Source organism: Callospermophilus lateralis, chromosome 13 (genome assembly GCF_048772815.1).
Source record: "Callospermophilus lateralis isolate mCalLat2 chromosome 13, mCalLat2.hap1, whole genome shotgun sequence".
NCBI lineage: Eukaryota > Metazoa > Chordata > Mammalia > Rodentia > Sciuridae > Callospermophilus > Callospermophilus lateralis.
This window is the reverse complement of record NC_135317.1, coordinates 75,498,394-75,511,829: the sequence shown is the minus strand read 5'-3', so window position 1 is coordinate 75,511,829 and position 13,436 is coordinate 75,498,394. Positions and strand designations below refer to the sequence as shown.

Genomic DNA, 13,436 nt, shown 5'->3' with positions numbered 1-13,436 from the left:
TTTATTTATTTTTATGTGGTGCTGAGGATTGAACCCAGCGCCTCACACATGCTAGGTGAGCGCTCTACCGCTGAGCCACAACCCCAGCCCCTCAACTGCTTTTTGGTAGATAAATTTAAATTAATTGCAGATTAGAATTTGTGTTGCAAAAGAAAAAAAACATGGTGCTACCCTAGACAGTGACAATAATGATGACTGAAAATTTAATAGACATAAGGGAATCCATTATCTCATTAAATATTCTTCAAAATATCATTTCGGGGTCTATGAATTGAATAGAGAAACTTTTTTTTTTTTAATTCTCAACTTGTTGAGAATGTAAAAGGATAATAAAAATGGAAGTTAGAGTTATAGTTTTGAACATATTCTTGGAATATTGGCCTCCCAGAGAGAATTATTTCAAATAGCTGAAGAATTACTTATCTTTTTGGACTTTGTAAAGACAGAGTTTTGAAAATATCTAGTTCATTGGACTATGGTAGCTAATTTATTGTGAGAATTAAATATAAATATGTCAAGCCAACTAACGGCAGAGATAAGAACTAATGTGACAGAAACAGCTGGAGCAGATGGGATCAGAGGCAACCAATCCTAAAATTACTTTGCCCTTGTAACAACATATTAATATTTAAAATAAATTAATTATACATTCATTGTGGTGTTTTTTAAAATAATCAAGCCAAAATAAATTCTTCATACCATCAAAAAGATACATGTACACAGATGCACTACAAAACTGCTTAAGCATAAAGGTTTTTATTGAACAGCTCTTGGCCTGGGCCATACACATTTACGGGATCCTCTGCTTCTCAAGCTTAATGTAGGTGTATCATTTTGTATAAAAAATAAGACTAAACTTAACTTCAACAAACTAGGATTCTGGTGGTGCAGAAAATCAACAAATTAGACACCACAAATGCTAATGGCTTTCAAAATTGAGCTCCCATCCCAGTCACCTAGAGGGTTTGAAAGGCAGCTTGCTAGTCCCCACCCTGGAATTTCCAATTCAAGAGGGCACCGTGGGGTCCAGATTCTGTACTTTTAACAGGGGACCAGGAATGCTACTTTAAGAACCACTGGCTGTGACAAGTATAAGAACTTAGTACCAGGCCAGGGATATAGCTCCGTTAGTAGAGTGCTTGCCTTGCATGCATAAGGCCCTGGGTTCAATCCTCAGGACCACCAAGACAAACAACAAACAAACAACAAAAAAAACCCCAAGAATTTAGCACCATCCCCATCACTGTTTTGTGGGTGATACCATTAGCATACTATCCTCCACATTTGCCCTGCAGAGGGCAGCATGGAGCCAGCCTTCTGTGAAATACCATTGCTCAGCATCTGGTAAGAGAAGTCCAATCTAGCTAATGGGTGCTCTTCTGCCAGCCCATAGTGCACTTGGCAGCTGAAGCCATATATGCTGTATTTGAAATGTTGATAAACTCACATTTTTAAAAAAGCAATCTGTTGCTGGGTATTGAGTTTGTTAGCCATTTCTAGTTAAGGCGAATAATAAGCTGCACCTGTGATTAATATTTTAGGATAAAATTGCACAAGTGGAATTTCAACAACAGAGGGTTTGCACTTAACGCATTCTCAGCCTCCATTGCTGGCTGCTGATGTCATGGACAGTCTTGGGCAAACTTAATCTCTCTGTCTTCCATGAAGAGGTGGGAGAGGATTTTAGGAGCTGCAAGAGCAGGGTTTCAATTGTAGCCTGTCACAGACAACTGGTTGAAGGCCTTGAACTAATCCTTCAATAGTAAGTTATCTTAGTTATAAAATAGGCTGTCCCTTCCCAGGGTAGCACACAGGGTAGGTGTGAGGTGGGTGAGCTGCCCCCCTGGAAGTACTTAGCCATTTCCCAAGGAGCCCCCACCCCCTCTTGGACCTGCTGCCCATTTGAGCACTGTGCTCAGGGGGTTATGGCACTTGTCCACAATGCTGCCTCCCAAGCCTACTCTTTTCTTTACACCCTGCAGAGCATCCAGGCCAGCCATCCGTTATGTGGTACGGAAGAGGTGTCTGTAGCTACAGATAGGAGTGATGGTTCTGGTCTGAAAGCTGGTAGCTTAGTACACGACACCCACCCAGAGCTTTCCCTGACCCCAGCTGCATTGGGGGTGTGTGTGCATGCAGAGGTCTGTGGAACAGTGGGCACCATACATCACCACACTGAAGCACTTGGTGCCTGAATCAGACCATCATTCTTAGCACCAAATCAGAATCAGTCTTGGGAAGGGCTGTCTTCCTTCCCTTGTAACACGCACACCCTGTCTCCAGCTGCCCAGTATAGTTAGTAGGGAGGAAAAGCTCAGGGCTGCCACACCAAAGTCTACTTCCCTTCCTTTATCCTGGGCCCTGATTGCCTGCTGCCTAGGGCTATGAATAACCATGTAAGTGAAATGGGTGTGGTCAGGATCCCAGCTGCCCACCCCAGTGTGACTAACACATGGTAAAGGGGAACAGAATAATAATAGCCAACACTAATGTAGTGGTCACTGTGCATGGTATACTGTTCTAGGTAATTTACATATTATATGTGCATCAACTCATTTAATATGACAGCCCCATCAAATGAGGCAAATAATCAAATTATCCCATTCGACTCATAAGAAAACTGAGGCACAAAGGGGTTAAGAAACCCCTGAGTTCACACAGTTAGTGAGGAGCAGTGCTTGTCAGAGGTGATCCTTGGGGCTGGGCTTATCCCTTTCCAGTATGGTCCTCACATCTGCCTGACTGGTGAGTAGCACCTGAGGCCATGGTCTCCCTGATTTCCTTCCTTTTCTCTGGCTTTCAGCTTGGCTTACAATGTCTTTTCGGGGGACCCTGTGATAGAGATGGGAGGGGAGATAAAGGAGACCAGGTACAACCTGAATCAAAGGCCCTGTCCCTTTTTCCTCTGGAGAGGTCTGGAACTACATTTGGGTAGCTCCTGTGTCTCCCTCACTGTCACTATCCTGGCATCCCCAGGCAGTGGGTTCTGTGACCTGGTCCTGACCCCTGCCACACTTGGCAGGTGCCCTAGGCTGTTGCACTGAAGTATAGCATATGCAGCAGTTAACCTTTCTATAGTGCGGAAGAATTTCAGACACAAACTCTGTGGTACAGAAGGAAGTCATAATATTAGTTCCAGGCTTAGCATGGGCTTCATGCTGTTCAGTCCCCCCAGGCCCTCTGTGACTAAAGGCCTGTGGCTTTTTAGTAGGAAGACCCTTCCTTCTTCTAGCCTGTGGTTCTCAGAACTGTGGTCCCAAGCCCTTTGGCCACCATTGTCCTTGTTCATGCCAGAGGACCTTCCCCTTGTGACTCTCTTGGCCTTGGTTGTTTACCTGATGCCCTAGTTCCTCTGCTTATGGCCCCTGACAGCCCTCTGGGAGCTCTGCTCCCTTTCCCTATCCCCCTCTGGCTGGGAGCACAGGCCACCTTCCCTGCTATTCTTTACTTAGCCCTGAACTCCAGATTAGCACATTCTTGACTTCTCTCTCTACACTTTCTGTCTTCCACACTTGTCTGCAAGTATCTTTAGCACTTCATGGCTCTGCCCCATGATGTCAGCCTGCCTGCCTGACCAATTGGGAGGTATTGCTTTCATGGCTTGCTTGATTTTCATATCCAGTCACAGATTTCTGATAAACATGTGCTTGGATAGATATCAATTACCAGTCTTCTTGAAAAACTCTTAGTATGTTTCTTTAAGAATTAAGAATATTCTGCTTTTCAACTAACTTCATGGAGAATAGATGTCTTGCAGCCCACTCACAGTCACTTTTGGTGAGGAACCTCTATGGACAGAGTTTAGATATGTAGAGAGAAGAAGCAACAGGGAAAGGATTGTGCCCAGAAATTCCTTTTCCCTAATGTAGGAAAAAAAAAAAACCTAAACAATCCATATACCCTTGGGTGAGGGGAGGGAAAAGGGAGGGGTAAACAGAAACAACAGGAGACCTTTCCCTTCAGAAACTTATATTGGGGGAGATAGGCACAGATTTGCAAAATAGTAAATGCACGGGGGTTTCTAAGGCCAGCTTCATTGTATTATACCAATTTGCCCCTTCTAGCAGATGACTTTCTAAGTCTGGGAGTATGCTGTGAACCAGACTTTCTGATGGCAAATTCTCTTTTGCCTTGTACTGTGTACCTGACAATGGCAGAAAGAGTAGAACTTGCATTTAGTGCTCCAAGTTCAGGGATGCCAGAGATGTGCACTCAGGCTTGGCCTCAGTGCATCCTCACTGAGCATGGCTCTGGTTTAGAGCAGGGATCTGATGCCCAGGTGGTAGTCACTGGGCTAAAGACAGAAACCAGGCTACTATCCTGCTAGTTCTGGCCTCAGTCAGCCATGACCCTGCTGCTGTGGCAGTAATGCTGCTGGCTTGCAGTGATGAGTGCCTTCCTGATAATAAAACCCTTTAGAGGCTTTATTTCAGTAGCTGCTCACAAGGGCTCTGTGAGAAAGAAACTAGGAAGGTTTCATTGTCCTGCCTTCTGAACTTGGAGCATCTCAGAATGGTACGCAACCAGATATTAACAAATTCCAGACCAGGGCCCAGATCTCTCCTGGCTGTAGATATACAACCACACACACAGTTGCCTCTGAGTGAATTTGACGGCTTTTTCCTTCTCTGGGCCTCTGTTCCCAAGTGCCTGTAGAGGGCGACAGAGATCTTTCCTGCTTGGCTGCTCTGGAAACATTTATTTGCTCCTGAGCCCTTTAAATTTAGCACTCTTATAGCACATTAGCTCACTGGGTTATAAGCATTTTTAAAGAAAACATTTCACTGAGAACTTTTTATTGGCCTTTTTGGATAGGAATGGGAGTTCATTTGCCAGGATGGATGATCTCATCTTACTTCTGCTGGAACTGCACATGGTTTCCTCTTTGCTGATTATGTATTTGGCCCCAACATATCCTGTCCCGCTCTTCTTGTCTGTGATGCTGAAACATGACCTTCCCAGAACCACCTAGAATCCCAGGCCATCGATACCAATGCTAGGGTCATATTTGATCCCCAGACTGATGTGTTCATGGTTCCCTAATCAAAGTTTTCATTATCTGAGAAATTCTTTCTTGACTCATATTCCCGTACCTTTAGCCTTTTCAGGATTTCTTCTACCTTGGCACCATGGTAGGTGTAGTGGGTGGCCATCTTTTTTTTTTTTTTTTCTTTCTCCTGATGCCAGAGGCTCTGGCAGTGCCTTAGCTACTCTGCTGTTTTCCCCACTGATGGGGAGCCGACCCTGTGGGGAAAGAGTTTTATGTAGGATTCTTTTTTTATCTCAGTTCCACACCCTTGTTGGAGAACAGGAAGAGAGGGACAGATTATGAGCACTTACTGTGTCTACCTCTTCTCCTGTCCTCCCTTTCTGAAGTAGGACCCAAGAGACTGGACACGCCAAGAAGCAGGCTTATTGACTGCAGGGTTCAGAGGTGGCTCTCACTTCAGAATTCTTCCTCTGAACAAAGATTTTTGAAATTCTTTGAACTTTATACCCAGTGTGTGTGTGCATGGGGTGGGGGGGGTCTCTACTCCACTGCTTTGAACTTTCAGATTAGGGCTCCCTTTGGCCTTGACATTCAGCAAGCCTGTAGTAGGAGCTTCATAAATACTTGTTGAATTGAATTACATACACACAAAATCAGCCAGTGCCGCCTCCTACTCTTCTCTTTTTTCCTGGATTCATTCAAATGAATAAAGTGAAAAGTAGCAGAACTCAGGACCTGTGCAGTGTTCTCATACGGCCACAAGGTGGCAGTGTGACCCCATGGGGATCTTTCCTCTTGCAACTACTATTCTTAGAGTGCTCCGAGGAAGACTGAGTTATCTAAGTGATTTTTTCTGGATACCTGCTTGGGGAATTGCCTCTGCAAAGTCACTCTGGGAAATTTCAGCTTCTAGCCTTCTCTTAACAGCTGGGTAATATGTTGGGTGCAGTGGTGCAGGCCTGTAATCCCAGCTATTTGGGAGGCTGAGTCAGGAGGATCATGAATTCAAAGTCATCCTCAGCAATTTAGTGAGGCACTAAGTAACTCAGCAAGATCCTGTCTTAAAAGAGTGGAATGTGGCTCAGGGATTAGGTGCTCTGAGTTTAATCTCTAGTACCAAACAACAACAAAACACAACTGCATTGTGTGGTTGAAAAGCCTGGCTTTGGAGTCTGTCAGGCCTGGATTCCAGTTCTGGGCCTGTTTTTCTCAGAAACTTAGCTTTAGGAATACCACTTCTTTGAGCCTCAGTTTTTTCATCCTATAAAATGGTAATTGTTATATAACTAGAAAAGGCCCGGCATATCACTGGCCATCGCATAAATGCATGCTAGTTTTATTGTTGCAAATTTCTGTGTTTGCCTTTCACTGGAATCTGACTCATCTGTAATCTGGCTCCCTCTAGGTCATCTGATCTTACTTACCAAGCCTCATGCGCTTTCTAGCAGGCCTCTCAGCCCTCCCTGCTGCACCTCCCACTCACCCATCCCCTCCTCTGCTCCATCTTGGTCAGTCAGTGCCTGATTCTTGTCATTTCCCCTGACTGGGTGAATTCCTTCTGCCTGTGCATTTACTTCCTAACCTTACTCTCTCCCTGACACCCCAGCCCTTGAAATGTCCAAAGCAGTTGAAGTGTGTACTACAAGGGCTTATCTTGAATTCTCATGAAGATGGAAAGTCTGCAAGGACCCTTGCCTCAATTATTTTGGCATCTGTAGTAAAAACAACAGCTATTGAGCACATGTCAGATACTCTGCTAGGTGCTTTACAGTATATTTGACCCTTACAACATATCTGTGAAAAAGAAACTGTTACCCCCACTTTACACAGGAGAGGTATGTCAGGTTCCAAACAATAAGAAAATTCTACCAAAAATAGCTTCAACAGTTAAGAAAGTTTTTAAATCTTATCAAAGAAGTCATGAGGGGTTCTTGGTGATGTCATCTCAGTGCATTGGTTTCTCCTTTTCAGCTGACCCCCTTACTAGTACCCAGGTGACTGGCATGGTCCTGGTGCCACATCCAGGAGAGATGTTGTATACTCCATGCACTCTTTGGTGGCAGCCTCTGAGTAGATTTCCTAAAGATCTTCTGGGTCATTTGGGTCATAGGCTTGTTCCCAAGCCAGTCACTAGCAAAAGGAATGGAACCAATGACATTGGCTCAGACTAGCCAAAGTTCAGCCCTTGAGGCTGGGGAAGGTGCAGCTTCTTTTAGTATCTAGACACTTGGTTCAGGTAAGAAGAGGGGTCTGGCTCAGTGAGGTATGTTACTTGCTCAAGGTTGCAAAGCTGGTATGAATGGGGATTCAGACCAGCAAAGGCTGACTCTGGAGGCCATCTGCTGGTTGAGTGAAGTCAACTGTGGGTAAAAAGAACATTTTTCTGTGTCTGATGTGCGGGTTTGAGTGATCTTGGAGGTGCCTTTTCCTGCCGATTCTGGAGTCTTCCCTCTTCAGGCCCCTTTCCATTCTCAAGTCTTTCTTTCTCCCCATATCGCCTCCCTTCACCATGGGCTCCAATATCCCACTGCAGCCTGCCTCTGTAACCTTCATGGCCTTTCCTGGCCCAAGGGCTGATCTCCTCCTAGCTGTTGAGGCACTGAAGGGATCCTGTCAAGAGTCCTTTCAGGATCTAGGAGGAGGCACCCATGACTTTGGGCTGGGGCTGGGATAGTGTGAGTGGGAACAGGGACTTGGGGTGGGGGGCCTCCTCTGCAGAGCCTGTGTCACTCAGGAGGTGCTTTCTTGCAGATGCTCCAGGACTGTCCCAAGGCCCGCAGGGAGGTGGAGCTGCACTGGCGGGCCTCCCAGTGCCCACACATCGTGCGCATTGTAGATGTCTACGAGAACCTGTATGCAGGCAGGAAGTGCCTGCTGATTGTCATGGAGTGGTAAGCAGTTCCAGCCCAGCCTGTCCCCACCATGCTCAGGTGCCTCTCCCTCTGAGGACAGCTCAGTGTGGACCTAAAGCTTGGAATGTTACATTCTTGGCTTTCTTTAGGGGTAGTGGATCTCAAGGTGGGTTTTCTTTCAGTTTGGATGGTGGAGAGCTATTTAGCCGAATCCAGGACCGAGGAGACCAAGCATTCACAGAAAGAGGTAGAAAGGGTCTGTCATGGGGGTAGGCTTGGGTGGGCAGGGCAGTAGGGGACCAAGGGCCTCTGCTGGGCCTGCTTTCAGGAAAGAGCCTGAGGCTGTTGTCTTTTCACCGCCAGAGGTGTCACTTCAGTTGCTGAGGACAGCTACTGTTTTCTCGGTTTCCTGGGTGGGTGATGGGTGTGAGGACCTCAGGCTGCATGGGTGGGGGCTGGTGTATGGGATTTTCAAACCTGATAGCACATCTTTGAGACTTTCTTCCACACTGCCACCCCTCCTCTCTAGAAGCGTCAGAAATCATGAAGAGCATTGGCGAAGCCATCCAGTATTTGCACTCAATCAACATTGCTCATCGGGACGTTAAGGTACCAGCTATTTATGTCCCATGCTTGAGTGCTTTGTTGGTTGCGGGGGTTGGACTTGGAGACCTGCAGGAGGATTGCTAGAGTCACTCTGTACCCAACTGCCTGGTTCATGAGGGTGGAATGGGTCAGTGTGTCATTCTCTGCTCTGTGGTGACCTGCTTTTCTGCTGATGAACAAACTGCAAACCCAGTAGCAAAGCCTTCTCTGATTGCACTCAGATTGGGTTCTCCCTATCAGCACTGTGGGTTTTCTGACCCTCTAGTGTTCACACTGTTGTGTCCTATCCTGGGTGTTGGACTATGAGCTCCATGTTCCCCATGTGTGCAGCTCTGGGCTGGACAAATGGCTTTGGGGTGGGTGGGAAGGAGCCGCCATCACCCTCTAGGTTTCCGACAGTCCTCCTGGGCTCAGCAAGGGTGCTCACTTGCCTGTCTTTCTTTCTGTAGCCTGAGAATCTCTTATACACCTCTAAAAGGCCCAACGCCATTCTGAAACTCACTGATTTTGGCTTTGCCAAGGAAACCACCAGCCATAACTCTTTGACCACTCCTTGTTATACACCATACTATGTGGGTAAGTCCAGAGGAGGCCCAGGGGCCTAGTGTTTCCCCAGGACTTTTCTCAACCCCTCCTCTTCAGATCCGGGGAGAGTCTTTTTGCCTTTTCTGTGCTGGTTTTGGTAGGATCCCATCAGAGGTAGGGTTTTCAGGGCTGGAGATGCAGCTCAGTGGTGGAGGGCTTGCCCAGCATGTGTGAGGCTTTGGGTTCCATCTTTTGCACCATCAAAAAAAAAAAAAAAAAAAGAAGGACTGTCAGAGTTCAGGTAGGACCAAGATATCATAGAACTTGTTGCCTGGAATCATGGGCAGGATTTTGGTGCCTGAACTGTGTCCCTGAGAAGAACCATTATTTCCATCAGGTTCTCAGTAGAGTCTGGGACCCAGATTTAACTCTGGAGTCTCAGCTGACAGGCACAGAATAAGGCATGTTTGTGAAATTACATGGCTAGCACAAGTCTGGAGGTCTTTGTGGTTGGGGTGTTCTCATGTTAAGAACTGACTGCAGGTTCAGTGCTTGGAGGGGAGTCTTCTGCTCTCCTCCTCCCACTCCTGCAGTTGTCCCATCATGTTGGGCCAGAGGGTTGTATGGGGAGCATCACCCACAGAGAAATGGGTGGGTCACACTGTTCCCATCCACATTGATCTTTGTTTTGCAGCTCCGGAAGTGCTGGGCCCAGAGAAGTATGACAAGTCCTGTGACATGTGGTCCTTAGGTGTCATCATGTACATTCTGTGAGTGTGCTGGGGAGGGGGTCAGGGTGGTTTGGGCTGTATTGGGGCAGGGAGCTGGGGAGGTTCGTACCTCTCCAGGACAAGAGGAAGAGGTGAATGTTAGCATTTCCTAGTGGACAGGAGATCCCCTGGGAATCCCCGACACACCCCCTTCTCTCAGTGCTTCGTGTGGTCTGATTGCTGCACAGTGGGGAGGAACTAGCTCAAGGGCTAGATGTGTGTGGTTAAGATACTTGGCGTGTTGGATTCCTGGGCTCTGTCCTTGGCTTTGTGTGTCATTCCTGTGTCATTCCTTGTGACCTTTACAAGGAGAAGAGACTGTTTCTCACCCTATTCCTGGCATAGGGCCCCTAAATAACACCTAGTCTGTCCCTTTCTTCCTGCCTCGGTCTGACACAGGCTCTGTGGGTATCCCCCCTTCTATTCCAACCACGGCCTTGCTATCTCTCCGGGCATGAAGACTCGCATCCGAATGGGCCAGTATGAATTTCCCAACCCAGAATGGTCAGAAGTATCAGAGGAAGGTAGGAGCCCAGCCTTCTGGGACAGGGGACATACACGCATGTGCACGTATGCACACATGCTCATTGGCATCTGTCTCACGTGACTGGTGCCACTGTGGGTTGCTGGGTGTGGCCTGCCTGCGTGAAAGGCCTGGGCGGGGCCAGGGCCATTGGGCTGCATAGGGCCTTGTCAAGTGGTATAGCATAGTGGTCCTTGGGCCACTGCTGTTGGGCAGTCTGCCTCTTTTGAGACACAACCTTCTTTTGAGCCTAATTTCCTCTGAAAAGTGATGAGCAGAATGGGGAGTGACCCCTGAGCTGTCTCTGAACTTGCCCCACCCCACAGTGAAGATGCTTATCCGAAACCTGCTGAAAACAGAGCCCACTCAGAGAATGACCATCACAGAGTTTATGAACCACCCCTGGATCATGGTAAGCCTGGCAGGCATGGAGACCTGGGTCCAAGGGGATGTCACTTAGTATGGGTCCTTATCTAGGACTTTATCTGCCTCAGACTTTCACTTGGATCCCTTTTCTGTCCCCTCAGCAATCAACAAAGGTCCCTCAAACTCCACTGCACACCAGCCGGGTCCTGAAGGAGGACAAGGAACGGTGGGAGGATGTCAAGGTGAGTGGTGCCACTGCACAGGAGGACTCAGGGAGGCAGCTTGCCCGAGTGCCCAGTGTGAGCGGGGCCCTGCTGGGAGAGTGGCTCTGTGTTCTTGCCCACTAACTTCGTTAGTGTCTCCCTAATAACAAGAGCAGTGACTCTGAGCCACTTCCCTGAGGTTGTAGCAGAAGTTTTGTGCACTTATTCAAAGTGTATTGTAGCCTACAAGCCATCTACTCCCAGAGTCCCTAACAGGGACCTTAGAGGCCATCTGGTATGATCTCCTCATTTAGCAAATGAGGAAACTGAGGCCCAGAGAGGGGGAGTGACCTGTTCTAGGTCACACAGCTGGTGACTGACTGGGACCAGACCCAGGGCTCCTGACTCCCATCCCAGGGCTCTGCCATCTTCTGTAGGGTGGTAGGAAGGATCCTGGGAGAGCAGCAGAGCAGTGCAGGCTCTGCAGCCAGCACTGGGTGATGCTGCTGTCAGCAGTGCAGAACCCCTAACTGCCTGTCTTCCCTCCCTGCACCCTTGTTCTGCTCGCCTTGCCTCTCTTGCCTCTCACTTCTCCTGTGCACTCTGTCACGCACTTTGGCTTGCTCTTTTTCTGTCCCTTCCTGGTGCTATTCCCCCGCTGCCCTTGTCCACAGGAGGAGATGACCAGTGCCTTGGCCACAATGCGTGTCGACTATGAGCAGATCAAGATAAAAAAGATTGAAGATGCGTCCAACCCTCTGCTGCTGAAGAGGCGGAAGAAGGCTCGGGCCCTGGAGGCTGCAGCCCTGGCCCACTGAGCTGCTGAGCCCTCCTGTCCGTGGGAGGACAAGCAATAACTCTACATGAATTTATTTTTTAAATGAAGAGACACAGACTGTCCACTTCTGCCTCCTGTCCTCTGAAGCTTCATGGAGCCTGAGACAGCGTCAGGGGCTGAATCCTGCCTTTGGTCCTGGCCATTCCAGGGACGGAGGGGCCAGGAGGCTGCGGAGAGGGGAGCAAGCAGCTCTCACACCTGTGCTCATTTTGCAATTTTATCAGTGATTGACTTAAGAGTTTTTATGAAACCTCTTTTGTTGCCCTTTCCCTCACTCCCCTTCCCATCACGCACCTTCCCCTCTGGATACTGCAAAGGTTTGGGGCTTGTCCAAGGGCATTTGTGGAAACTGTTACAGGGATTGTCCCTGTGTTGTCCCATCTGCCCTCCCGGTTTTCTCACTACGGTCCTGGGTCCCCACTGGCTCAGGCATTCTGGGGGCTCAAGGCTACCCTTGGAAGGGTTGCTACCCACCTCCTCTCCTGGAGAGTCCTCAGGTGTCACCAGTGTGCTGGACAGATAGGAGTGAGTGTGTGCGTGTGTGCATGTGCGCGTGCCCAGATCTGTGCCTGGGACTGTGCATTCAAGGGGCTGGGCAGGTGGGGCTCCAGAACCTCCCCGTCCCTGCCTGCACTGAGCCTGCCTAAGTGCCTGGGAAGCCTGTCCAGATCCAGAGCCAGGCCCCTGTGGCCTGTTAGCTGCGTTCCAGGAGGCAGAGAGGAGCGACTTGGGCACTGTCACAGTGCTCAGGAAGTCTGGACCCTCAGGACTACTGCCCATGTAGTGCTGGTCCTAGGGCCTCTTGAGGCACTGACCTACTGGAACAGCCTCTGTTTCCCCTTCTTGCCATTATTAATCCATTCTTGTTGATTTTTCTTAATTTTTTAGCCATTTCTCAGTGGGCTGCCTCTCAGGTCACGTGGGTGAGCCCGGGTAGGTCAGACTGCAGAACTTCTGTGTTTCAAGCATCTCTCCTGGGCTCTGGGGCATCAGCCAGCTACCCTTTTTGGGCAAGGGTAGGACCACTTTTGTGGCCCTCCCTCAAATTTCCACTGTGTGGCCTAGTGGGTGGGGGTAGTCTTCGCACCAAAGATGTCCCCACTTTGCCCCCTGCCCATTAGCCACTGTATCCCCCCGACTCAGCCTGTGATGAGAGGGGGTGCCCCCAGTATTTGAGGAGCAGCAGCGTGGGGAGAGTCCTCAGTGCCATGGTCCCACATTCCTCCCTCCCTCTGGAGGAGGGGGTGGCTCCCTCAGGGGCTGGTGGTGGAGGGCCCCTGAGTCTTCTCTGGGTCTGGGGGCAGGGCCCTGGTGCCTACAGCACCGCCCTTGTCTGTGATGGTGTGTCAAGCACTCAGACTGTTGTAAACTGTTGTTTTGTATGAACGAATTTGTCTTTACTAAACAGATTTAATAGTTGAGAGTTTTTCTTTCTCTTTCTTGAGGCTCAGGCCCTCATTGCTCACCTGTGTTCTTCCTACCCGTGGAGAGAGGTTTTATGTGCTGGGGGCCCTGGGAGGAGAGAGGAAGGCATCTGGTGTGGGGACCATGAGTAATTGCCCTCTGGGGGCGTGGCGGGGGAAAGGAAGACTGGGAAACCCTTCCTCTTTTGCTAAATACTGAATCAGGAGTCGAGCTGCTTTTCAGCACATGATTCTTTCATCTACACAACCACTGTCAGGCACTGGCATCCTTGGTTTGGGAGAAACCACTCGTGTGGGGTCATGAGAGAAAGGGGTGGTGATGAATTGGGTTTCACTCCT

The 13,436-nt window shown here is 48.7% G+C and overlaps 1 protein-coding gene across 1 annotated transcript in view; it reads left to right on the top strand.

The window, feature by feature from the left end:
- Mapkapk2 (MAPK activated protein kinase 2) overlaps positions 1-13,096 on the top strand; it is a 44,311-nt gene extending 31,215 nt beyond the window's left edge. Inside the window, exons 2-10 of the mRNA XM_076831410.2 lie at positions 7,742-7,881; positions 8,025-8,089; positions 8,372-8,451; positions 8,898-9,024; positions 9,668-9,743; positions 10,143-10,267; positions 10,593-10,678; positions 10,794-10,874; positions 11,510-13,096. Coding sequence (XP_076687525.1) covers positions 7,742-7,881; positions 8,025-8,089; positions 8,372-8,451; positions 8,898-9,024; positions 9,668-9,743; positions 10,143-10,267; positions 10,593-10,678; positions 10,794-10,874; positions 11,510-11,653 — 924 coding nt within the window. The 3' untranslated portion in view covers positions 11,654-13,096. The remainder of the gene's footprint in view (positions 1-7,741; positions 7,882-8,024; positions 8,090-8,371; positions 8,452-8,897; positions 9,025-9,667; positions 9,744-10,142; positions 10,268-10,592; positions 10,679-10,793; positions 10,875-11,509) is intronic.
- The last annotated feature ends 340 nt before the right edge of the window (positions 13,097-13,436 follow it).